The sequence below is a fragment of the Mobula hypostoma genome, chromosome 22 (assembly GCF_963921235.1).
Source record: "Mobula hypostoma chromosome 22, sMobHyp1.1, whole genome shotgun sequence".
NCBI lineage: Eukaryota > Metazoa > Chordata > Chondrichthyes > Myliobatiformes > Myliobatidae > Mobula > Mobula hypostoma.
Window position 1 is genome coordinate 60114494 of NC_086118.1, and position 22389 is coordinate 60136882.

The window sequence follows — 22389 nt, forward strand, 5'->3', positions numbered from 1 at the left end:
TGTGGAATTGCAGGGAAGTTACTAACATGGGTGGAGCATTGGTGGTCAGCAGAAAACAGAGAGTGGGAATAAAGGGATCCTATTCTGGCTGGCTGCCGGTTACTAGTGGAGTTCCACAGGGGTCACTGTTGGGACCACTGCTTTTTATAATGTATGTCAATGATTTGAATTGTGGCATTAATGGATTTGTGGCTAAATTTGCCAATGATACAAAGATAGGTGGAGAAGCGGGTAGTGTTACAGAAACAGAGAGACTTAAGTATTTTAGGGGAATAGGTAAAGAAGTGGCAAATGAAATAAAATGTTGGAAAATGTATGGTCATACACTTCTGTGTTAGAAATAAATGGGCAGACTATGATTTAGATGGGGAGAGAATTCAAAATGCAGAGATGCAGAGACTTGGAAGTCCTTATGCAGGATACCCTAAAGGTTAACCTCCAGGTTGAGTCGGTGGTGAAGAAGGCGAATGCAATTTTGGCAGTCATTTCTAGAGGTATAGAATATAAGAGCAGGGATGTGATGTTGATGCTCTATAAGGCATTCACGAGACCACATTTGGAGTATTGTGTATAGTTTTGGGCTCCTTATTTTAGAAAGGACATACTGACATTGGAGAGAGTTCAGAGAAGATTCACGAGAATGATTCCAAGAATGAAAGGGGAAAGGGTTACCGTATGAGGAATGTCTGGCAGCTCTTGGGCTGTATTCCCCGGAGTTCAGGAGAATGGGGGGTGGCGGGGGGGGATCTCTTAGAAACATTCTAAATGTTAAAAGGCCTGAACAGGTTAGATATGACAAAGTTATTTCCTATGGTAGGGGAGCCTAGGACAAGTGGGCATGACTTCAGGATTGAAGGGCGTCAATTTTGGGGAGAGAAGGGGAGAAATTACTTTCGTCAGAGGGTGGTAAATCTGTGAAATTTGTTGCCATGAGCGGCTGTGGAGGCCAAGTCGTTGGGTGCATTTAAAGCAGAGACAGATAGGTTCTTGATTAGCCAGGGCATCAAAGAGTATGGGGGAAGGCCGGGGAATGGGGATGACTGGAAGAATTGGATCAGCCCATGATTGAATGGTGGAGGAGACTTGATGGGCCTGCTCCTACATTTTATGGTCTTAAATCACTAAATGTGCTACATGTTCATCTACCTTATTCCGTATACTGTATGCATTCCAATATTGCACCTTCAGTCCTGTATTTGATTGTCCTCCTTTTACATGACAATTCACCCTGCAGACGGCAATTTTGCTAGCAATCTCACTACACACTGCCTCTATTTGTAAGCAAACTGGCCAATCCTCAACCGTATCTCTCCAGTTTCCATCTCTCTGCCAAATTAGTTTAAACCTCCCCAACACCTCTGGACAAACCTGCTCACAAGGATGTTGGTCCCCCTCGGGTTCAAGTGTAACCCGTGCCTCTGGTACAGGTCACACCTTCCCCAGGATCCAGAAATCTGAACCTCTGCCCCTGCACCCATTCCTCTGCCAGGTGCTCCTATTCTTGCCCACACTGGCACAGTCAGCAGTACAGAAACTACTAGAGTTGCTGGAGACTGGGAACCAGAGTGTCAGAACAGACAGTGGAGAGGTTTCAGGAGACAGATGTTGTCAGGACCTCTGAGAGAAGCAGACATCAAAAGGTTGAGCATTGTGCGACTAATGTGCTGAGCTGCACGTTTCAATGCAAGTACTGTTAACGTTCAAACAACTCAGACAATATTTTCTTTCATTATAACAACTTTACTTTCTCCAATCACATTCAATACAGAAGGCTGCCATTTTCTTACCAACCAAGCCTCCACCACCTTCGTGCGCAAGCCAATTACAGGGAAAGTGAATATCCGAACTAAATGCTTACATTGCCCAAATGAATAGAACTCAACCTCCCATCCTTTTTAAGTACATATAAAAAAATTAAATGTCACTTGGTGTACAAATATTACTTTTACCTCTAGTTGTTAGGCCTAATAAATTTCTTAATATACTCTTAGTGCCTTCAGGGTACTATAAAAATAAAAAATATTTCTCAGCTCAAATGTCCTTTAGGATGTGGGGATTAGTTCAAAGTTTCTCAGTGCTTTTTCTAATCTAAGAATGTATAAATTATACAACCTTGAGATTTGTTTTGCTTACAGGCAGTCGCAAAGCACGAAATCCGAAAGAACCCAATTTAAAAAAATAAATGAGATCAAGCCCCCTGTCCCCACAGAGAAAAATAAACAAAACATAAACAATAGAAGAAGAGCAACAAATGCATTCCCAACCAAATGGAGTCCTTAGATCCAAATCCCGGAGCAGCTCAGAGCAGGCTCAAAGCCTCAATTCAGTTCATCGTACTAGCAGGCAAATCGCCGCAAAGTTGGCACACATAGCTGGAGGCAGTCTCACAGCCTTAGTGTTGCAGAGAGGGAAGCCCCAGAGTACCTGGCCTGGCATTTAAATTGTCCCAACCTAATAGGGACCAGGCCCCGATGCCAGCAAATCCATCCAGGCCCAGATTTTGCTGCTGAAGGAGTCGTTCTTGACTTCTTCAATTCAGTTTGGCGTTTAGAGTGATCCATCTTCGTACCCAGGTTAGTTGGATGGGCATTGGAACTCCCAACTCCAACTGTGCACCAACAGGGCACATCCCACAAATTTGCTTTGCCTTCGCTTGCTTCATTGCTTGCAGTGATAGTTTACCACAACTTACTTCGAAAAAAGTGTAATAATGGTTTTTAGCGACTTGAACTACTCGTAAGCTGTATAACCCTTGATACTGATACAGTTCTCAAGGTACTAAATGTCTTCAGCAGCATAAGAGCTGGTGATCCCCTCTTTGTGAAATAGTCAGCTAGTTGTTCCTTTGTAGTTGACCATGGCACGTGATGAATTTTCTGTGCTTGGACTAGTTTCTTGAAGCTGATTATCTCTAGACTAAGCCTCTTCTGTGTAACTAACTTAGTGGATTTGATGGCATCAACTAGAGTATCTGTCTGTGACACAAGTTATTTGTAGAGTGGTGTTCTTTGCCTCACCATGGACAAGCTCAGAACAGAGTGTGGACAAATAAACGACATTGTCAATATCATCAGAAATTGCAAGAGTTTCTCCTGCCAGTATACAATGTACAACTCTTCAAATCCTTTTTGATTGCCAACAGAGGTGAAAATCTTCTCTCTTCTCCCATCAGCATAAGATGTCCCCGTTGAGTACCTCCATCAGTGAGATTTTCCTGTGAAGATAACGAACCTCAGTGAGCCATCTTGTCCAAGCTGTTGAAACTTCAAGACCACTTTTTCAGATTGAATTCTGTGCACTATCTTGTTTGCCTCGTGTGAAGTTTGTACTGTGCTGGATGCCAAGTTGCAGGCATCAAACATGATGTTAGGTTTCCTCTGCTTTGCTACCCATAGAATCGTCCTATCTTTGACCTGAGTCGCTGAACTTCAGCTTCATTGAAGGGTACATCCCATTGTGTGGCATGTGAGAATTCCATGCGGATTGTCTGAAAATTCCTGATGTAGCTTCCTTGGTGCAGCTACATCAGCAAGGATATCTATCCCTACATAGCAGAATCTGTCATGTTCCTCGTGTCCAACCTGAAAGGCTGACTTTACCCGACAGGTAACTGTTGTGGCAAAGTTTTGTGAGCTCCCCACGTGAACTCATCTACATGACAGGCATGTACGTACTCCAATCACATGACATTCTGAATCTTGCCAGTAAAAGCCAGCTGGATCCACTTGTGACATCTTTCCACCTGTTTTCAATAGTTCCTTGACTCTTTAATACCAGCAAAGTGATATATCTGCTAGACTACACATATACTGAGTTTCCAGAGTTCCTTCTCTTCTGGATTCATGCAGGGGTTGAATGTAAATTCAGGTGACAGCTCTATTCCCTGTAAGAATGCAGATATTATGTCCGTGGAATGGAGTTGACAATGCTTTTGACGTATCACTGTCAGAAGTAGTTGAAGAGACTCTGATGTACATGTGGGGAGTCTTTTTGGAGTTCTTTTATGTTCAGTTCCTCCAGGCGTACTTTTGGTGTAATTCCTTTTGGGGTTTCTTTCCAGGTGCACACCCATCTTGTAAACACCATCTTTTGGCCATTGTCTCTGACCTCAAACACTCCATTATTTCTCTAACTATTGATTTCATCCTGTTTTGCAGCTTCCAATTACACTTTGGTTACTAGGACATTTTCATCTTGACATTTCTCAGATGGTCCAGCCTGATCTATACTTGTTCCAATATGAAGTCCGTCTACACGTGACAATGTCAACTGACCCTGCAGTGCCAGTGAACATGACTGGTTCTAGGTAATTCAACTTGTACCAACTTTTGTTTCTCCCATTGGTTTTGCCTGCTCGTCTTAAGACTTCAGATTTGTATGAGATACCAATGTCTTGGTCTACAAATCTCAGTTTGTCCTGCTTTAAGACAAACTTCCATGTTGTCTTTGCATTTGTGATCATTCCTGTTCAAGTAAGTCTGTTGAGACCACAACTGCAATCTCTTCAGCACTGTCTGTGCTGTGTGACACTGTATCAGGTAAGTGCTTTTCATGTTTTGTATCATTCTCCATGGAGCTCCGATGGTCTTCAGTTTGTGGAATCCATGTACCTCCATGTCTCACTAATACCACAACTCCATCCTGATCAATGACAGCTCCAGGACCTCTCCATTCTGTACAGTCTGCTCTTTGTCCCCATCTCATATTTCTCATCTGTAGGATGGAGCTGTACCCCTCAGCGCTCTTCTAATTCTCTCTGAACGCTCTGCTTCAATAAAAGCCTTCCTTGATACATGCAATGCTGAAATATTTCCCAGCCCATTCATTCCTGGTAATACCCTCTAGAGCAGGTGGCTGTCAACCAGTACAGAGGGAAGGTTTGGACTTTGAGCGAACATTAAGTTGATATGGGCAGCAGCCATGTACACTGTGCATGGCATTCTTGCTGCATGCTCCAGAAGTCCATTAGAGTAAGGACTTCATGCTGCTGTTGACTTTGGCTCAATGCTAAAGTTTTCCACCGTATCTTTGAATTCATTATTAAATTCACTTCTATTATCTCTGATATTTTGTGAGGTGGGCCTTAGACACTTATCCAGGAATGGATAAAGTTTTTTCTTGTACTATCTTTGAGGGTTTCTTTGTGTTTACAATGCTACCAGCACTGAATCTTGGAAAGAATAGTCTGCATCTTTGTTTCGTGAACTACTGAGCAGTTTCTGAAGTCTATCAGTCAAAACGTTTCCTAACTGCATGTGAAGCTTGAGGAACACTTTGCATTTCTCAACTGGGGTCATGTTCTCTGCGACAATTAGTACCTCATTCACACATTGATTCTCAGTTAATGTCTTTATCAGAATTAAATTTAATATAACTAGCATAGGTCATGAAATCTGTAAATTTTGCAGCAGCAGTACAATGCAATACGTGATAATATAAAGGAAAAAAAGCTATATGTATAAAATAATTAAATTAAATAAGTAGTGCAAAAACAGTGTTCATGGGTTCAATGTCCATTCAGAAACCAGTTGGTGGAAGGGAAGAAGCTGTTCCTGAATCATTTAGTGTGTGCCTTCAGGCTTCTGTACTTCTTCCTTGATGGTAACAATGAGAAGAGGGCATGTCCTAGGTGGTAGGGGTCCTTAATGACGGACACTGCCTTTTTGAGGCATCGCTCCATGAAGATGCCTTGGATAATATGGAGGCTGGTGCCCATGATGGAGCTGACTAATTTTACAACTCTGTAGCTTACTTCAATCTTGTGCAGTAGCCCCTCCATACCAGATGGTGATGCAGCCAGTTAGAATGTCCTCCACAGTACATCTGTAGAAATCTGAGTGTTTTAACTGACATACCAAATCTCCTCAAACTCTGTCTTGCCTTCCTTATAACTGCATCAATATGTTGGGATCAGGTTAGGTCCTCAGATATTAACACCCCGGAACTTGAAATTGTTCACTCTCTCCACCTCTGAGAGGATTGGTGTGTGTTCCCTCATCTTACCCTTTCTGAAGTCCACAATCAGCTCTCTGGTCTTACTGACCTTGAGTGCAAGGTCATCGCTGCAACACCACTCCACTAGCTGGCATACCTCACTCCTGTACACCCTCTCATCACCATCTGAGATTCACACAGAACTTCTGGGATGTCCAGAGCTCAAGACACTGAATGTTGAAACATCATTGCATGGTCATTCTCCATATCCTGTACTGAACGCCCCCCCCCCCCACTTTCTTTATGGAAGTTTTACTCAAGGGTAATGGAATGTTCACTGGTACCACCTCCGCTTCGATGTAACATTTTGTCATCTCTATCTTTGTGGGAACTTTCACTCTTTTGGTAGATTGTACAATCTTTCCATCTCCAAATGTGAATGCTTTGTTACTGGGTGTATTTGTGTTCACCAGTTTATGCACTTCATTCCAGTTTAGTTCACTTACAGAGCTTTCAGCCATTTTTCCCCAAACACTGCGTGTGCATGTTGTATCAATAACAGCAGATCCTATAGATTCTATTGTCAAAATTTCTGCATCAGACGTCTCGGCATTAGTAAGTGATTCCTTTGCAAACTACTCTTCTACATCTTCAGATGTTCCTCAGTTACCTTAACTTGTCCGGTTCTGTGCGGAAAGTTTTTGCCCAGTGGCAAGTACTCTGACAAACAGCACATTTTGATCACCTGCTGTACTTGTGCCAGGTAATTGTGCCCTCGTCTGGTCACTCGCTATTCTCTCATATCTGTTCAGTGAAATGTGCCATTTCCTGACCCAATTAATTCCAACTGTTGTCTTGGCAGCCTTTTCTCCAGAAATCCTCTTCACTATTGATTTCATAGGTGCAAATACAAGTTACAGTTAGCTGTCTGTCCTTTAAACGCGCAGAATCCAACACTTTAAAAGCTAATCCTGCAACAGGAAGTTCCATTTTGTATTTATGCATGCGATTGTACTTTTGTTCAAAATCAATATAGTCAGCCGTATTTATAGAACTCTCTTTGGAAATTTTAAAGAAGTCTGAATGTGCCTCATAAATCCAATTCTTTTCTTCCTTCAGAAAAACTGAGTCAAGTGCATTATTAGCGTAGTCAGACCATCATCTTTGTTCAAGTTTTCCACTGAAATTCCCATTGCAGTCTCTCTTACTCTTCCCAAAAGTGACAGTACAACTGCTTCTTCTTCTTGTGCTCCATAGCACGAATCCATGTCCCAGTTTCATTTTTCCAGCTTTTGTAAGGCTTGCTCCCATCAAATGTTGGTGGGATCCTATAGTTGGTCTGCATCCTCTGCTACCAATGTTAATGTTCAAACAGCAAAGACAAGATGTTCTTTCATCATAACAACTTTACTTTCTCCATTTACATCTAGTACACAAGGCTGCCATTTTTCTACCCCCCTTCCCCCCCCACTGTGATGCTCGTGCGCTTGCCCATAAAGGGGAAAGTGAACATTCCAACTAAATGCTTACATAGCCCAAATGAGCAGAACTCAACAAGCATAATAGGAAAGGCACGCAAGCTCAGGGTGTAGATAAACGAAATATTGACATTGTAGCCAGTGTTGATACTTGGTTGCAGAAGGGGCAGGACTGGTAGCTCAGCATTCCGGAGTTCCCTTGTTTTAGACGAGAAAGAGTAGGAGGGATTAATGGAGGAGGGGTGGTGATACTAGCCAGGGAAAATGTGATGGCAGTTCTCCGTCAGGACAGACTGGAGAACTTAGCTAGTGAGGCTATATGGGTGGAACTGAGAAATAAGAAAGATCTGACCACGTGAATGGGGCTATATTACAGACGACCCAACTGTCGGGGATTTAGAGGAACAAATTTGTAGATCGCGGACTACTGCAAGAAACACAAGGTTGTTATAGTAGATGATTTTAACTTTCCACATATTGACTGGGAATTCCATACTGTAAAAGGACTAGATGGGATAGAGTTTGTCAAATGTACTCAGGAAAGTTTCCTTAATCAGTACGTAGAAGTCCCAATGAGACAGTGTGAGAGACTTGATCTGCTATTGGGGAATGAGACAGGGCAGGTGGCAGAAGTTTGTATAGAGGAACACTTTGCATCCAGTGATCACAAAGCCATTCATTTCAAAGTAAATATGCAAAAAGATAAAGTCTGGTCTGTGAGATAAGATTCTAAATTGGAGAAAGGTCAACTTTAATGACATCAGAAAGGATCTGGCAACTGTAGATTGGGACAGGCTGTTTCTGGCAAATGTGTATTTGGTAAAGAGGAGGCCTTCAAGTCACATTTTGAGAGTACAAAGCTTTAATGTGCCTGTCAGAATAAAAGGTAAAGATCACATTTGTAAAGAACCTTGGTTTGCAAGAGATATTGAGGCCCTGATTAAGAAGGGAAAAAAGGAGGTGCATAGGAAGTATGGGCAAGTAGGGGTACAAGAAAAGCAAAAGAACACTTAAAGAAAGAAGTCAGAATGGCCAAAAGGAGGCACGAGGTTCCCCTAGCAGACACAGTGAAGGAGAATTTTAAGGGATTCTACAGACATGTTAAGAGCAAAAGGATCACAAGGGAGAAAATTGGTCCTATGGAAGATCAGACTGGTAATTCATGTGTAAACTCGAAACAGATAGGTGAGATCTTAAATTAATTCTTTGCATCTGTATTTACTCAGGAGACAGTCACAGAGTCTAGAAATGAGAGAAAGTGGCATCAACTTCATGGACCATATACAACTTACAGAGGAGGTGGTGTACAATATCCTGAGGCAAATTAGGTTGGATAAATCCCCAAGGCCTGACAAGGTGTTCCCCCAGACCCTGTGGGAGGCAAGTGAAGAAAATGCTGGGGCCCTAGCAGAAATATTTAAATCACTTAAGCGACAGGTGAGCTATCAGAGGATTGGAAGATAGCCAATGTTGTTCTGCTATTTAAGAAAGGCTCTGAAAATTAACTAGGAAATTATTGGCTGGTGAGTCTGACATCAGTAGTGCAAAAGTTATTGGAAGGTATTCTAAGGGACCAGATATGAGTATTTGGATAAACATGGACTAATTAGGGATAGTCAGTATGGCTTCGTGCGTGGTTGGTCGTGTCTTACCAATCTTCAAGAAAGATACCAGGAAAATTGATGAAGGCAAGGTGATGAGTGTTGTCCTCATGGATTTTAGACAATAAGACCATAAGACAAAGCAGCAGAAGTCGGCCATTCGGCCCATCGAGTCTGCTCTGCCATTTTATCATGAGCTGATCCATTCTCCCATTTTGTCCCACTCCTCCGCTTTCTCATCATAACCTTTGATGCCCTGGCTACTCAGATACCTATCAATCTCTGCCTTAAATACACCCAATGACTTGGCCTCCACTGCTGCCTGTGGCAACAAATTCCATAGATTCACCACCCTCTGGCTAAAAAAATTTCTTTGCATCTCTGTCCTGAATGGGCGCCCTTCAATCCTTAAGTCATCCTCAAGTCATGCTCTCTCGTACTAGACTCCCCCATCATGGGAAACAACTTTGCCACATCCACTCTGTCCATGCCTTTCAACATTCGAAATGTTTCTGAGGTCCCCCCTCCTTCTTCTAAACTCCAAGGAATACAGTCCAAGAGCGGACAAATGTTCCTCATATGTTAACCCTCTCATTCCCGGAATCATTCTAGTGAAAGAATTTGACAAGGTCCTGCACGGAGGTTGGTCAAGAAAATGTAGTCACTCGGCATTCAGGAGGACCTAAATCAGCGTTATATCGTATAGAGAGAATCACTGGTAATGGCCCAGACCTGGGCTGCAAAGTTAGAAGATCAGAATATAGAGATAACTTGTCAGCTAATGAAGCTACAGCATTATGCACTGTGCACTGTTCACAGATTGATCCTGTTAAGGTTCAAGATTTAATGCGGGGGGGGGAAGGGTGCGATGATCCTACTGTGGGGCTGAGGGATGGGGATATCTGTCTGAATGATGAAACTGAGCAACCCTTCAAAATGACTGCCCTCTCCCCTGTGTATCCAAAACAGGGCAGGCCAGGGCAGTTGCGTGGGAGATGGTACAAAGGGCCCCTTCGAGACAAGAGAGATAAGGGAGCTCTCTGCTAAAGAATGAGCCAGAAGCCTGGGGAGTCTCTGGCAGTGTGGTTATTGTGGATATGGGATGAGGTGGGGTACCAGTGTGATTCTATCTAACAGAGATGTGGGTGCTTTAGGGATCCTATCATCCCAACACATGATCAACAATGCCCTGAGAACACTGCTTGCTTCTCCTGAGCATATGGCATCACTATGGGACCAGCAGTTCAATTCTCTCTCTGAATGGAATTTAATACCTCATGCGGAATGGAGCACAGTGGAAGGGACTGTGTTCTCCACCAGTGGGCTCTTATCACAGAATTACTGTATATAGTGATAGTACATCACTAGAGGATGACATATGCCAGAGGATGTTGAATTAACTTCTGGAATGACAGGACATGAGGTTATGTTGGCAGATTCCCAAATAAAAGGGGTAGTGCTGTCTTTAATAGCACCAGCTGCTGATCGTCCTAGAGGTACAGCAATTCAATTATTACACAGTTTAGACTATGTAGATGGGACTAAACTTAGCCAGGTACAGAAGTTGGGTAAGCAGACGGGGAGTGAGGGAGCCTGCATGTCCTGCAAAGAAATGATTTTAAGCATTGCTCAAAGCTGGGGTTCCTGAGGAGCAGGTAAGTGGGGTTCCCACCCCAAACCTCTATGCAATGTGGAGGGAGCACTGCCAGGGAAAGCCAGAAAGGGAGGCCATTAAGGAGGAATAAGGACCTCTTTTGTCCTCTGCCAGGTTGCTTGCAATCCACTCAGGATTCCCTACAAAGGGCCGAGGCTGACCTTCGGCAGCAGTGGGAATTGGGGGTTGGTCAGCGCCTTCATGCCTCATTGTTGTAGGGAGGGCGGGTGTCATTCCCTGTAAATAACGTGAATGATTTGAATGCAGAGAAATGTCTGAGGTCTGGCCACGTGAGTCAGTTTCATGTGCGTGCATGTCTGTGAGAGAGCGCAAAGACTGTTTCAAGAGGCTGCACATCAGTGTGTTAATGTGTCAGCGGTCCCCACCCAGCAGATCTTTTTCTTCTTCTTGGTTCTTCAAAAAACATGTAAAAGTTTTTCGCGGCGGGAATTAACTGTTTATTCTAAGTTTTGCAGTTATTTGTGGAAGGTTCTGAAGGAAGAACAGTATTCTCATGGATTATGTCATGGATCAAGTCCTGATGAAGGGTCTCGGCCTGAAACGTCGACTGCACCTCTTCCTACAGATGCTGCTTGGCCTGCTGCGTTCACCAGCAACTTTGATGTGTGTTGATTGAATTTCCAGCATTTGCAGAATTCCTGTTGTTCTCATGGATTTTTGAGTTTTGTCCTGTCTCTTTATTTGTTTTTCATGGAATTGAGTTTTAGAGAAACCCAGATTCTACATTGGCAATGTGTAATCTAGGTTGAGATGGAAATTTGTGCATTTCTATTCCAGAGTTGAGATACCCATGTTACAAAGGCAAATGGGCATTCAGGGAAATTGCTCTTTGGAAGGCAGTTAAATTGGAAATTTGAAATTAACCATTTTGGAACAATTAGAATGTTTGGGGAGCAATCCTAAAGGTTGCTTTTACTAACAATACTGCTTTCTTATACAGTACTGGGTATTGTACATCTTGTTTTATATGTAGTTTAGTAGGGATTGAGGATATTACAAGCAGGGTAGATACGAGGGGTGATTGATATGTTTGTGGCCTAAGGTAGAAGGAGTCAACTTTAGAAAACCTAGCACATTTATTTTTCAACATAATCCCCTCCGACATTTACACAATCAGTCCAGCGGTTGTGGAGCACATGGATCTTAGACCTCCAGAAAATGTCCACAGCAGGGGTGATTGATAAGTTCGTGGCCTGAGGTAGAGGGAGATGTGTTACACAGCTCTTGTTACATGCACATACAGGTCAACTCCTTGAGTGATTATGCAGAAAGTTTGAAGTTAATAACTCATCTCCTCCTACCTTAGGCCACGAACTTATCAATCCCCCCTCCTAAATGGATGCAGTGGATGTTGTATATTTGGACTTTCAGAAGGCCTTTGACAAGGTGCCACACATGAGGCTGCTTACCAAGTTAAGAGCCCATGGTATTACAGGAAAGTTACTAACATGGTTAGAGTATTGGTTGATTGGTAGGAGGCAGCGAGTGGGAATAAAAGAATCCTTTTCTGGTTAGCTGCCAGTGACTAGTGGTGTTCCACAGGGGTCGGTGTGGGGACCACTTCTTTTTATGCTGTATATCAATGATTTAGATGATGGAATAGATGGTTTTGTTGCCAAGTTTGCAGATGATACAAAGATTGGCGGAGGGGCAGGTAATGTTGAGGAAACAAGTAGGATGCAGAAGGACTTAGACAGATTAAGAGAATGGGCAAGAAAGCGGCAAATGAAATACAACGTTGGTGTAATGGCTTCTCTGTAATGTTCACTGCTGATGTAACGGTTTCTCTGTAGCAGCAATGTTTGGGTTATGGCTGGAGATAACGGGATTTGGTATGCAGGGGTTAGCCAATGAGGAAATGTTGTTCTTTCTTCTGTGTCTGGGAGCCGGGTTTTTCGTGGTCTTTTGTCGAGGAGAGATGAAGAGGGAAGATGTGTGTGGAGAGAGCTGGTGGGCCATCAGACAGAGTGGGCTGGGATCTGAGAGTCCGAAGGTCGACGACGTTCGGAGAAGATCGATGGTGGAAGGATGACTACTGAGTGAGCTCGAACTGGGATTTTGACTTTGACTTGCGCCCTTTTCTTGTTTTGTTTATTTTCATGATTAACCCTATCTTCAGATGAAGATTCATAAAGTTCTATCATTTAATTGCATATGGTGTACTGTCTGGTACCTTGCGTAGTGGGTCTGTAACTAAGGGCACACAAACGTGATTACCCAGTTTGGCGGGGCCGAAGGCTGATTCCCCTAGACGAACGTGAGCTGGGCAAGCCTGAGGGTTACATTGGAAAACGCATGATCATGCACTTTGGTAGTAGAAATAAATGTGCAGACTATTTTCTAAATAGATAGAAAATCCAGGAATCTGAGATGCAAAGGGACTTGGGAGTCCTTGTACAGAACACCCTGAAGGTTAACTTGCAAGTTGAGTTGGTGGTGAGGAAGGCAAATACCATGTTAGCATTCATTTCAAGAGGTCTAGAATACAAGACCAAGGAGGTGATGCTGAGGCTTTATAGATATGCTGGCATTGGAAAGGGTCCAGAGGAGGTTCACGAAGATGATTCCAGGAATGAAAGGGTTATCATGCGCGTAATGTTTAATAGCTCTGGGTCTGTATTCACTGGGATTCAGAAGGATGAGGGGGAATCTCATTGAAATCTTTCAAATGTTGAAAGACCTAGACAGAATAGATATGGAAAGGATGTTTCCCATGGTGGGAGAGTCTAGGACAAGAGGGCACAGGATAGAGGGGCGCCCTTTCAAAACAGAGATGCAGAGAAATTTCTTTAGCCAAAGGATGGTGAATTTCTGGGATTTGTTGTCACATGCAGCTGTGGAGGCCAAGTCATTGGGTGTATTTAAAGCAGAGATTGATAGGTTCCTGATTGGACATGGCATCAAAGACCTCACGTGTTCAGTTCTGGTCACCTCACTACGGGAAGGATGTGGATACTATAGAGAGCGTAGAGAGGAGATTTAGAATCAAAATCAGAATCAGGTTTATCACTGGCATGTGACATGAAATTATTTAACTTAGCAGCAACAGTTTAATGCAATATGATGAGAGGTGACCTGATAGAGGTGTATAAGATGATGAGAGGCATTGATCGTGTGGATAGCCAGAGGCTTTTCCCAGGGCTGAAATGGCTAACACAAGGGGGCACAGTTTTAAGGTGCTTGGAAGTAGCTGCCGAATGGATGTCAGGGGTAGGTTTTTCACAAAGAGAGTGGTGGGTGCGTGGAATGCACTGCTGGTGGAAGTTGTGGAGGCGGATACAATAGGGTCTTTTAAGAGCCCCTTAGATAAGCACATGGAGTTTAGAAAAACAGAGGGGATGCGCTAGGGAAATTCTAGGCAGTTTCTAGAGCAGGTTACGTGGTCGGGACAACATTGTGGGTCAAATGGCCTGTAATGTGCTGTAGATTTCTATATTCTATGTTTGCAAATAAATGATTAATATCTTTATTTGCAATCATTGTTTTTGTCTCACTTACCAAACCCATGAACCTACTTTAATGTTACATATGGTAACCCTCTCATTCTTGGAATCATTCTTGTAAACGTCCTCCGAACCCACTCCAATGACAGCCCATCCCCTCCACGATAGGGGACGAAGACTGCTCACAAAACTCCAAGTGAGACATAACCAGTACCTTATAAAGCTTCAATATTATATCCCTGCTTTTATATTCTAGTCCTCTTGAAATGAATGCTAACATTGCATTTGCTTTTCTCACCACTGACTCAACCTCCAAATTAACCTTTAGGGAATCCTCCATGAGAACTCCCAAGTGCCTTTTCATCTCAGATTTTTAAAATCTCTTTCATACAACATAGAAAGGATAGCAGAGGAACAGTCAATTCAGCCCACAATGTTGTGCCAAACCAACTAAAAAGCAAATCAAAACACACAAGTACTATTCCCTCCTACCTACACCATGTCCATATCCCTCCATCTTCCCTACATCCACGTGCCTATCCAAATGTCTCTTAAAATTCTCCAATGCATTTGCCTCAAACACCACATCAGGCAACATATTCCAGGCATCCACGACTCCGAATTAAAAAAAACAAACCCTTACATCCCTCTCACTTTCACACCTCTAATCCATGTCTCTGCTATTAGACATTTCAACTCTGGGAAAGAGATAAACATAGAAACATAGAAAATAGGTGCAGGAGTAGGCCATTCGGCCCTTCGAGCCTGCACCGCCATTTATTATGATCATGGCTGATCATCCAACTCAGAACCCTGCACCAGCCTTCCCTCCATACCCCCTGATCCCTTTAGCCACAAGGGCCATATCTAACTCCCTCTTAAATACAGCCAATGAACTGGTCTCAACTGTTTCCTGTGGCAGAGAATTCCACAGATTCACCACTCTCTGTGTGAAGAAGTTTTTCCTAATCTCGGTCCTAAAAGGCTTCCCCTTTATCCTCAAACTGTGACCTCTCGTTCTGGACTTCCCCACCATCGGGAACAATCTTCCTGCATCTAGCCTGTCCAATCCCTTTAGGATCTTATACGTTTCAATCAGATCCCCCCTCAATCTTCTAAATTCCAACGAGTACAAGCCCAGTTCATCCAGTCTTTCTTCATATGAAAGTCCTGCCATCCCAGGAATCAATCTGGTGAACCTTCTTTGTACTCCCTCTATGGCAAGGATGTCTTTCCTCAGATTAGGGGACCAAAACTGCACACAATACTCCAGGTGTGGTCTCACCAAGACCTTGTACAACTGCTTGTACAAGACCTTGTACAACTACAGGAGCAGTACCTCCCTGCTCCTGTACTCGAATCCTCTCGCTATAAATGCCAGCTGTCCACTCTCTGTCCACTCTATATATGTCTCTCAAAATCTTGTAAACCTCTATCAGATCTCCCCTCAGCCTCCAGAGAAAACAACCCAAGTTTATCCAGCCTCTCATGACAGTACATGCTCTCTAAACCAGGCAGCATACTGCTACATCTCTTCTGCACCCTCCCCAAAGCCTCAACATCCTTCCCATTGCGGGGCAACCACAACTATACACAATACTTCAGATGCGGCCTAACTAGAGTTTTAGAAAGCTACAACGGAACCTCTTGACTTTTGAACTCAGTCTAATAAAAGCCTTCTTAATCACCTTATTGACCTGTATTGGCACTTTCAAGGAGCTATGAACTTGGACCCCAAGATCTCCCTGCTCAGCAGCAGTATATGTCTTCTTGCATTTGCCCTACCAAATGCAACACCTCACATTTATCTGGGTTAAACTCCACCATCGGCAAATTTACCAACCCACCCATCTACATTTTCATCCAGGTCATTTATATACATCACAAAAGCAGAGATCCCAGCACAGATCCCTGTGGAACTCCACTAATTACAGACATCCAGCTCAAATTTAAGTCCCTTCAACCACAACTCTGTCTTCCTTGCGCAAGCCAGTTCTGAATCCAAGCAGCCAACTGGCCAAAGATCCCATGTGTCTTATTTTCTCGATTAGCCTTCCATGAAGAACTTTGTTAAATGACTTACCAAAATCCATGTAGTCAACATCCACTGCCCTACCCTCATCAGTCTCTCTTGTCACTTTGTCTAAAAGCTCAATCAAGTTGGTAAGGCACAACCAATCACTCACAAATCCGTGCTGGTTCTCCCTAATTAGGTCATGGGCTTCCAAGTGCTTATATATCCTATCCCTAAGAATTTTCTCCAGCAATTACCCTACAACTGATGTGAGACTCACCGGTCTATAGTTCCCAGGATCCTCCCTTGTTCTCTTCTTAAATAGAGATACAATATTAGTCACTCACCAGTCCTCCAGGACCTCACCTGTGGCTAGAGACGACACAAAGAAACCAGTCAAGGGCCCAGCAACCAAGGGTAACTCTTATCGGGTCCTGGGGACTTATCCACCTTATTAACAGGCCCAACACTTCCTCCTCTTTGAACTTTAAACACCCTGATGTGTTTATACACTCAGCACTGATCTCCTGGTCCTCCATATTCTTTTCCTTGGTAAATACTGAAGTGAAGTACTCATTAAGTACCTCACTCACATTCTTTGCATCCAAACAAATGTTCCCCCCTTATCCTTGAGAACTCCCACCCTCTCCATAGTTATCCTCATGCTCTTGAATGCATAAAATGTCGGGATTCACCTTAACCCTACTTGCCAAGAACTTTTCATGGCCCCTCCTTTGTTCTTCTCTGGCTTCTTTATACAGTCGGCCCTCCGAATCCACGGGGGTGTGGTTCCGGGACACCCCGCAGATACCAAATTCCACAGATGCTCAAGTCCTGTATATAAAATGGCGTAGTATTTGCATATAACCTACGCACATCCTCCCGCATACTTTAAATCATCTCTAGATTACTTATAATACCCAATACAATGGAAATGCTATGTATATAGTTATTATACTGTATTGTTTAGGGAATAATGACAAGTAAAAAAGTCTGTACATGTTCAGTACAGACGCAACCATCGTAGCTCTTCTGGGAAACGCTGATGCTGCCTCGGCATCAGCTGATCCCGATTCTCCCGTGATCTTGAAGTTCTTGAGGCTGTGGTGCTTTACATCGCTAGCCAGCCATCCCTTACTAGCCTTAAACTCCTTCCTCTCACTCACAACACAAGTAGCGACCGAACAAGACGCGAGGCAAACAACGCTCAAACAGCGAGTAATACTTTTAATCATCTCTGGATTACAGTACTTTACTCTCCCTCTTGGCAAACAACGCTCAAACAGCGAGTAATACTTTTAATCATCTCTGGATTACAGTACTTTACTCTCCCTCTTGGCCTTTGAGGAATTGCTTTGACCACTTAATTGCTTTTTAGGAGCCATTTTTTTCACAGAAACAAAGGGTGCACACAACACAAGTAGCGACTGAACTAGATGCGAGGTGAACAATGCTCAAACAACGAGTGCTGGAGAGAGAACTTCCGTTTTTTTTCCCGATCCCGATCCGCGGTTGGTTGAATCTGCGGATGCAGAACACGCGGATACAGAGGGCCGACTGTACTCCTTGTGCTTCATTTGATCCCAACTTCCAAAGCTTTACATACTTCTCTTTTTTCTTGACTAAATTTATCAAAGAATTGGTCCCAACATAGACCTCAGGAGAACATCACCAGTCACCAGCAGCCAACTAGAAACGTCTCCCTTTATTCCCACTCTTTGCCTCCTGCCAATCAGCCAATTCGCTATCCATGCTAGTATCTTTCCTGTAATACCATAGGCTCTTAACTTGTTAAGCAGCCTGATACATAGCACCTTGTTAAACACCTTCTGAAAATCCAATTACACAACATCCACCGATTCTCGTTTGTCTTTCCTGCTTGTTATTTCTTTAAAGAATTCCAACACACTTGTCAGGCATGATTTTCCCTTAAGGAAACCATGCTGACTTCCGGCCCATTTTATCTGAGCTCTAAATAGTCTATCAATTCCTTTCTTCTGCCTCCCTTCCTTCCTGAAAAGTGGAGTGACATTTGCAATCTTCCAGTCTTCCAGAACCATTCCAGAATTTCGTGGTTCTTGAAAGATCATTAGTATTGCCTCCACAGTCTCTTTAGCCACCTCCTTCAGAACCTCGGGCTGTACACCATCTGATCCAGGTGACTTATCTATCTTCAAACTTTTCAGTTTCCCAGGCACCTTCTCCCCAGTGTGTTGGCATGTAGCCAAGTGGTTAAGGAGTTCGTCTAGTGATCTGAAGGTTGCTAGTTCGAGCCTTGGCTGAGGGAGCGTGTTGTGTCCTTGAGCAAGGCACTTAATCACACATTGCTCTGTGACAACACCGGTGCCAAGCTGTATGGGTCCTAATGCCCTTCCCTTGGACAACATCGGTGTCGTGGAGAGGGGAGACTTGCAGCATGGGCAGTTGCTGGTTTTCCATACAACCTTGCCCAGGCCTGCGCCCTGGAAACCTTCCAAGGCACAAATCCATGGTCTCACAAGACTAACGGATGCCTATGAAACTATGGAACACTCCTCCCCAGTAATGTCAACTCTCAAACTTCCAGCATATTGCTAGTGTCTTCCACAGTGAAGACTAATGCAAAATACTTATTCAGTTTGTCCACCATTTCCTTGTCCACCGTTACTACCTTTCCAGCGCCATTTTCCAGTGGTTCAATATCTACCCTCACCTCTTGTTTGTATCTGAAGAACCTTTTGTATTCTTTTTATTATTGGCTAGCTTACTTTCATATTCCATCTTTTCCTTTTTTATGACTTTTTAAGTTGCCTTCTGTTGTTTTTAAAAGCTTCTCAATCCTCTAATTTCCCACTATTTTTGCTTTATTATATACCCTCTCTTTGGCTTTTATGTTGGCTTTAACTTTGTCAGTCACAGTTTTGTCCTCCTGACTTTAGAATACTAATTCTTCTTTGGGATGAATCTACTGTATGTCTCTGAATCGCTCGCAGAAACTCCAGCCATTGTTGGCCTGCCATCACTCCTGCTGGTGTTCCCTTCCAATCAACTTTGGCCAGTTCCTCGCCCATGCCTCTAATACTGCTTACTCCACTGTAATAGTGATACATCTGACTTTAGCTTCTCAAACTGCAGGATAAATTCTATCATATTATGATCACGTTCCCCTAAAGGTTCCTTTACCTTAAGCTGTCTAATCAATTCTAGTTCATTGCACAACACCCAGTCTAGAATAGCTGATCCCCTGATGGGCTGAACCGTGAACTGCTCCAAAGAGTCACCTCAGAGGCACTCTACAAATTCCCCCTCTTGGGATCCAGCTCCAACCTGATTTTCCCAATCTACCTGCATATTGAAATCCCCCATGACCATCATAATATTGCCCTTTTGACAAGACTTTCCTATCTCCCATTGTAATTTGTAGCCTACATCCCGGTGACTGTTCAGAGGTCTGTCTACAACTCCCATCAGGAAAGAAACATAGAAAACCTACAGCACAATATAGGCCCTGTGGCCCACAACGCTGTGCTGAACATGTACTTACTTTAGAACTACCCAGATGAGAAAAGGATTTACAAGGATGCTGCCAGGACTACAGGAGTGCCTTTATTCCTTGGAACATAGGAAAATAAGGGGCGATCTTACAGAAGTGTTGGAAATCATGAGGGGTATGGATAAGGTGGATGGTAACAGTCTTTACTCCAAGGAAGAGGAGTCCAAAACTAGCGGATATAGGTTTAAGGTGAGAGGGGAAAAGATTTAAAAGGGACCTGAGGGACAACGGTTTCACACACAGGGTGAAATGGATTAAGCTGCCAGAGGAAGTGATCAGGCAGGCAGTGGCACTTAAGCACCATGTAGATCGGTAGATAGAGAGGAGGAGCTTCAAGGGATATGGCCCAAATGCAGGAAATTGGGACTAGATGGGGTGGGGCGCAGCATACAGATCACATGATCTGATTTAACGACATGACAGGCTTAGCGGGCCTAATGGCATCCCGTCAGTGTAAATAACTGGGCCAGCGCTCCAGCCTCAGTATGGACAGCGGCTCATTCTGCTCACTGGGTTCCTCTGCCACACCTGCTCCACAGATAGGGAGAAATCAAGTGCAATATATGACGTGGCTAACAACCCAGGTCATACCTGTGTCACTCTACCTTGTGTTGGCTTTGTGTGCGTCACTGTGACACAAACATCAGATAAAACACTGCTTATCAGAAAAGAACAAAGAGCAGAACTAGTCAACTTGCTGAATCCAGTTTCAATACTGGTGAAGTGGAGCAGGTGCTGAACTCACTGTGATGCAAGGAAGGCCAGGCACAGTCACTGTCTGTGAACGATGCCCCTAACTGCTATCATTCTAATAACCCTCACTAAAAACAAGGCCAGCTTACACACAGTTGCTTCCCTTTCCATTGCTGGGGAAGGAGACACTTCATACGCTTGTTCAGCTCCACTGTGACCTGGTCCCTATAAATCCCTCCTGCCCCTTTATCACAGTGCCCGGGGTCTTGGTTCAGCTGGGACTCGCCCTTCACACCTTCCCGGGTGTGTGACGGCAGAGAGAAGGTGATGTCTGATAGAGACATTGAGGTATCCAAAATAGTACTCACACATCCATGCCTATTGGGACTAGTCCATCGCCTGCATTTGGTCTACATTCCCCCCACCCCAAATGCCTATCCCATCCACAACGTAGAAGACCAACAGACAAAGATCTAGTAACAATGCAGCTCCCAGATCTACTAACTGATGCAACAGGAGCTTGTTCTGACTGCCAATGTCCATCGTACCCCCAACCCTCAAGTGCCACCTTACTGTGTACCCCAGCCCTCACCTCTCCACCGGTAGCCATTGCATCCCCAATATCCCCTCTTGTCACCCTCTCCACTCTAGCCCTCCCATCCCTTCATCCCCAAGTCTCCCTCACTCTTCTACCACCCTCTCCACTCTCACCCTCCGCCTTTCCTCCTCCACACTCCCCTCCCCTTCTCCCTAGGGCCTACACACTTTACCATACGCCTCTCCACCCGCCCCATCCCGTCATTCTGCACACCAGTCACCCCTCCCCAGCCCCTTCCCCCTTCCCGCCCTCGTGCCTCACCTCGCGTTTCTCGCGGGCCTCTTCCTCGGTCACGGTGCTGCAGCTTCGGTGTTCGAGCAAGCAGACGGCACAGAGGCAGTCGCCGTGCTGGCAGCAGCGGAACTCCAGCAGCTTGCCGTGGCTGGGGCAGCGGCGCTGGGCGAGGTCGGGCAGCGGCGGGCGAAGGCTGTGCGAGCGGAGGGCCGGGCTCTGCTGGTGCGGCTCCAGGTGCTCGGCACAGAATGAAGCCAGGCAGGTAAGGCAGGTGCGGAGGGCCGCGGCGGCGGCGGCCGGCGGGCAGGCGTCACAGGGCACGGTGGGTCCGGGCTCAACCCCAGCCTTGCCCACGGTCTCGGCCCCAGCCTTGCCCACGGTCTCGGCACTACTGCGGACGCGCTCCAGTCCCTCCACCACCGTGCAGAGGACGCGGTTGGGCCGCAGCTCGGGCCGCTGGGCCCAGTGGCAGCGACATTGCGGGCAGCTGAAGCCGCTGAGGCCGACGCGATCGTCCGCCCAGTACAGCGACAGGCAGTCCCGACAGAAGTTGTGGCCACACGGCGCTGTCACGGGCTCCTGCAGCAGCTCCAGGCAAATGGCGCACGTCAACTCGGCCGCCAGGCCCGGCAGCACCTCCACTTCCCGCACTAGCTCAGCCATCCCTCAGACCGTAACCGGAGCTACACCGGCCCGCCCGCGGTCGGGAGGCCCTGACAGGATCGCCGTCTGCTGACGGGAGACCGTAACCGGAGCTACACCCGCGGTCGGGAGACCCTGACCGGATCGCTGTCTGCTGATGGGGAGCCGTGACCAGCGCTGCCGCCCACTGACGGAGGGCCCTGACAGGAGCCCCGCCCACTGACTGAAGGCCCTGGAAGGAGCCCCGCCCACTGACGGGATACCCTGACAGGAGCCCCGCCCACTGACGGGATACCCTGACAGGAGCCCCGCCCACTGACTGAAGGCCCTGACAGGAGCCCCGCCCACTGACTGAAGGCCCTGACAGGAGCCCCGCCCACTGACTGAAGGCCCTGACAGGAGTCCCGCCCACTAACGGGATACCTGACAGGAGCCCCGCCCATTGACGGAAGGCCCTGGAAGGAGCCCCGCCCACTGACGGGATGCCGGACAGGAGCCCCGCCCACTGACGGGATACCCTGACAGGAGCCCCGCCCACTGACGGG

General features: G+C 45.3%; 1 protein-coding gene across 2 annotated transcripts in view; it reads right to left on the reverse strand.

Moving 5' to 3' along the window:
• Positions 1 to 22053, reverse strand: part of trim25 (tripartite motif containing 25) — a 69945-nt gene extending 47892 nt beyond the window's left edge. For both annotated transcript variants that reach the window (XM_063030707.1, XM_063030705.1), the window contains exon 1: positions 21230 to 22053. In XM_063030707.1, coding sequence (XP_062886777.1) covers positions 21230 to 21865 — 636 coding nt within the window. In that variant the 5' untranslated portion in view covers positions 21866 to 22053. The remainder of the gene's footprint in view (positions 1 to 21229) is intronic.
• Positions 22054 to 22389: the final 336 nt, after the last annotated feature.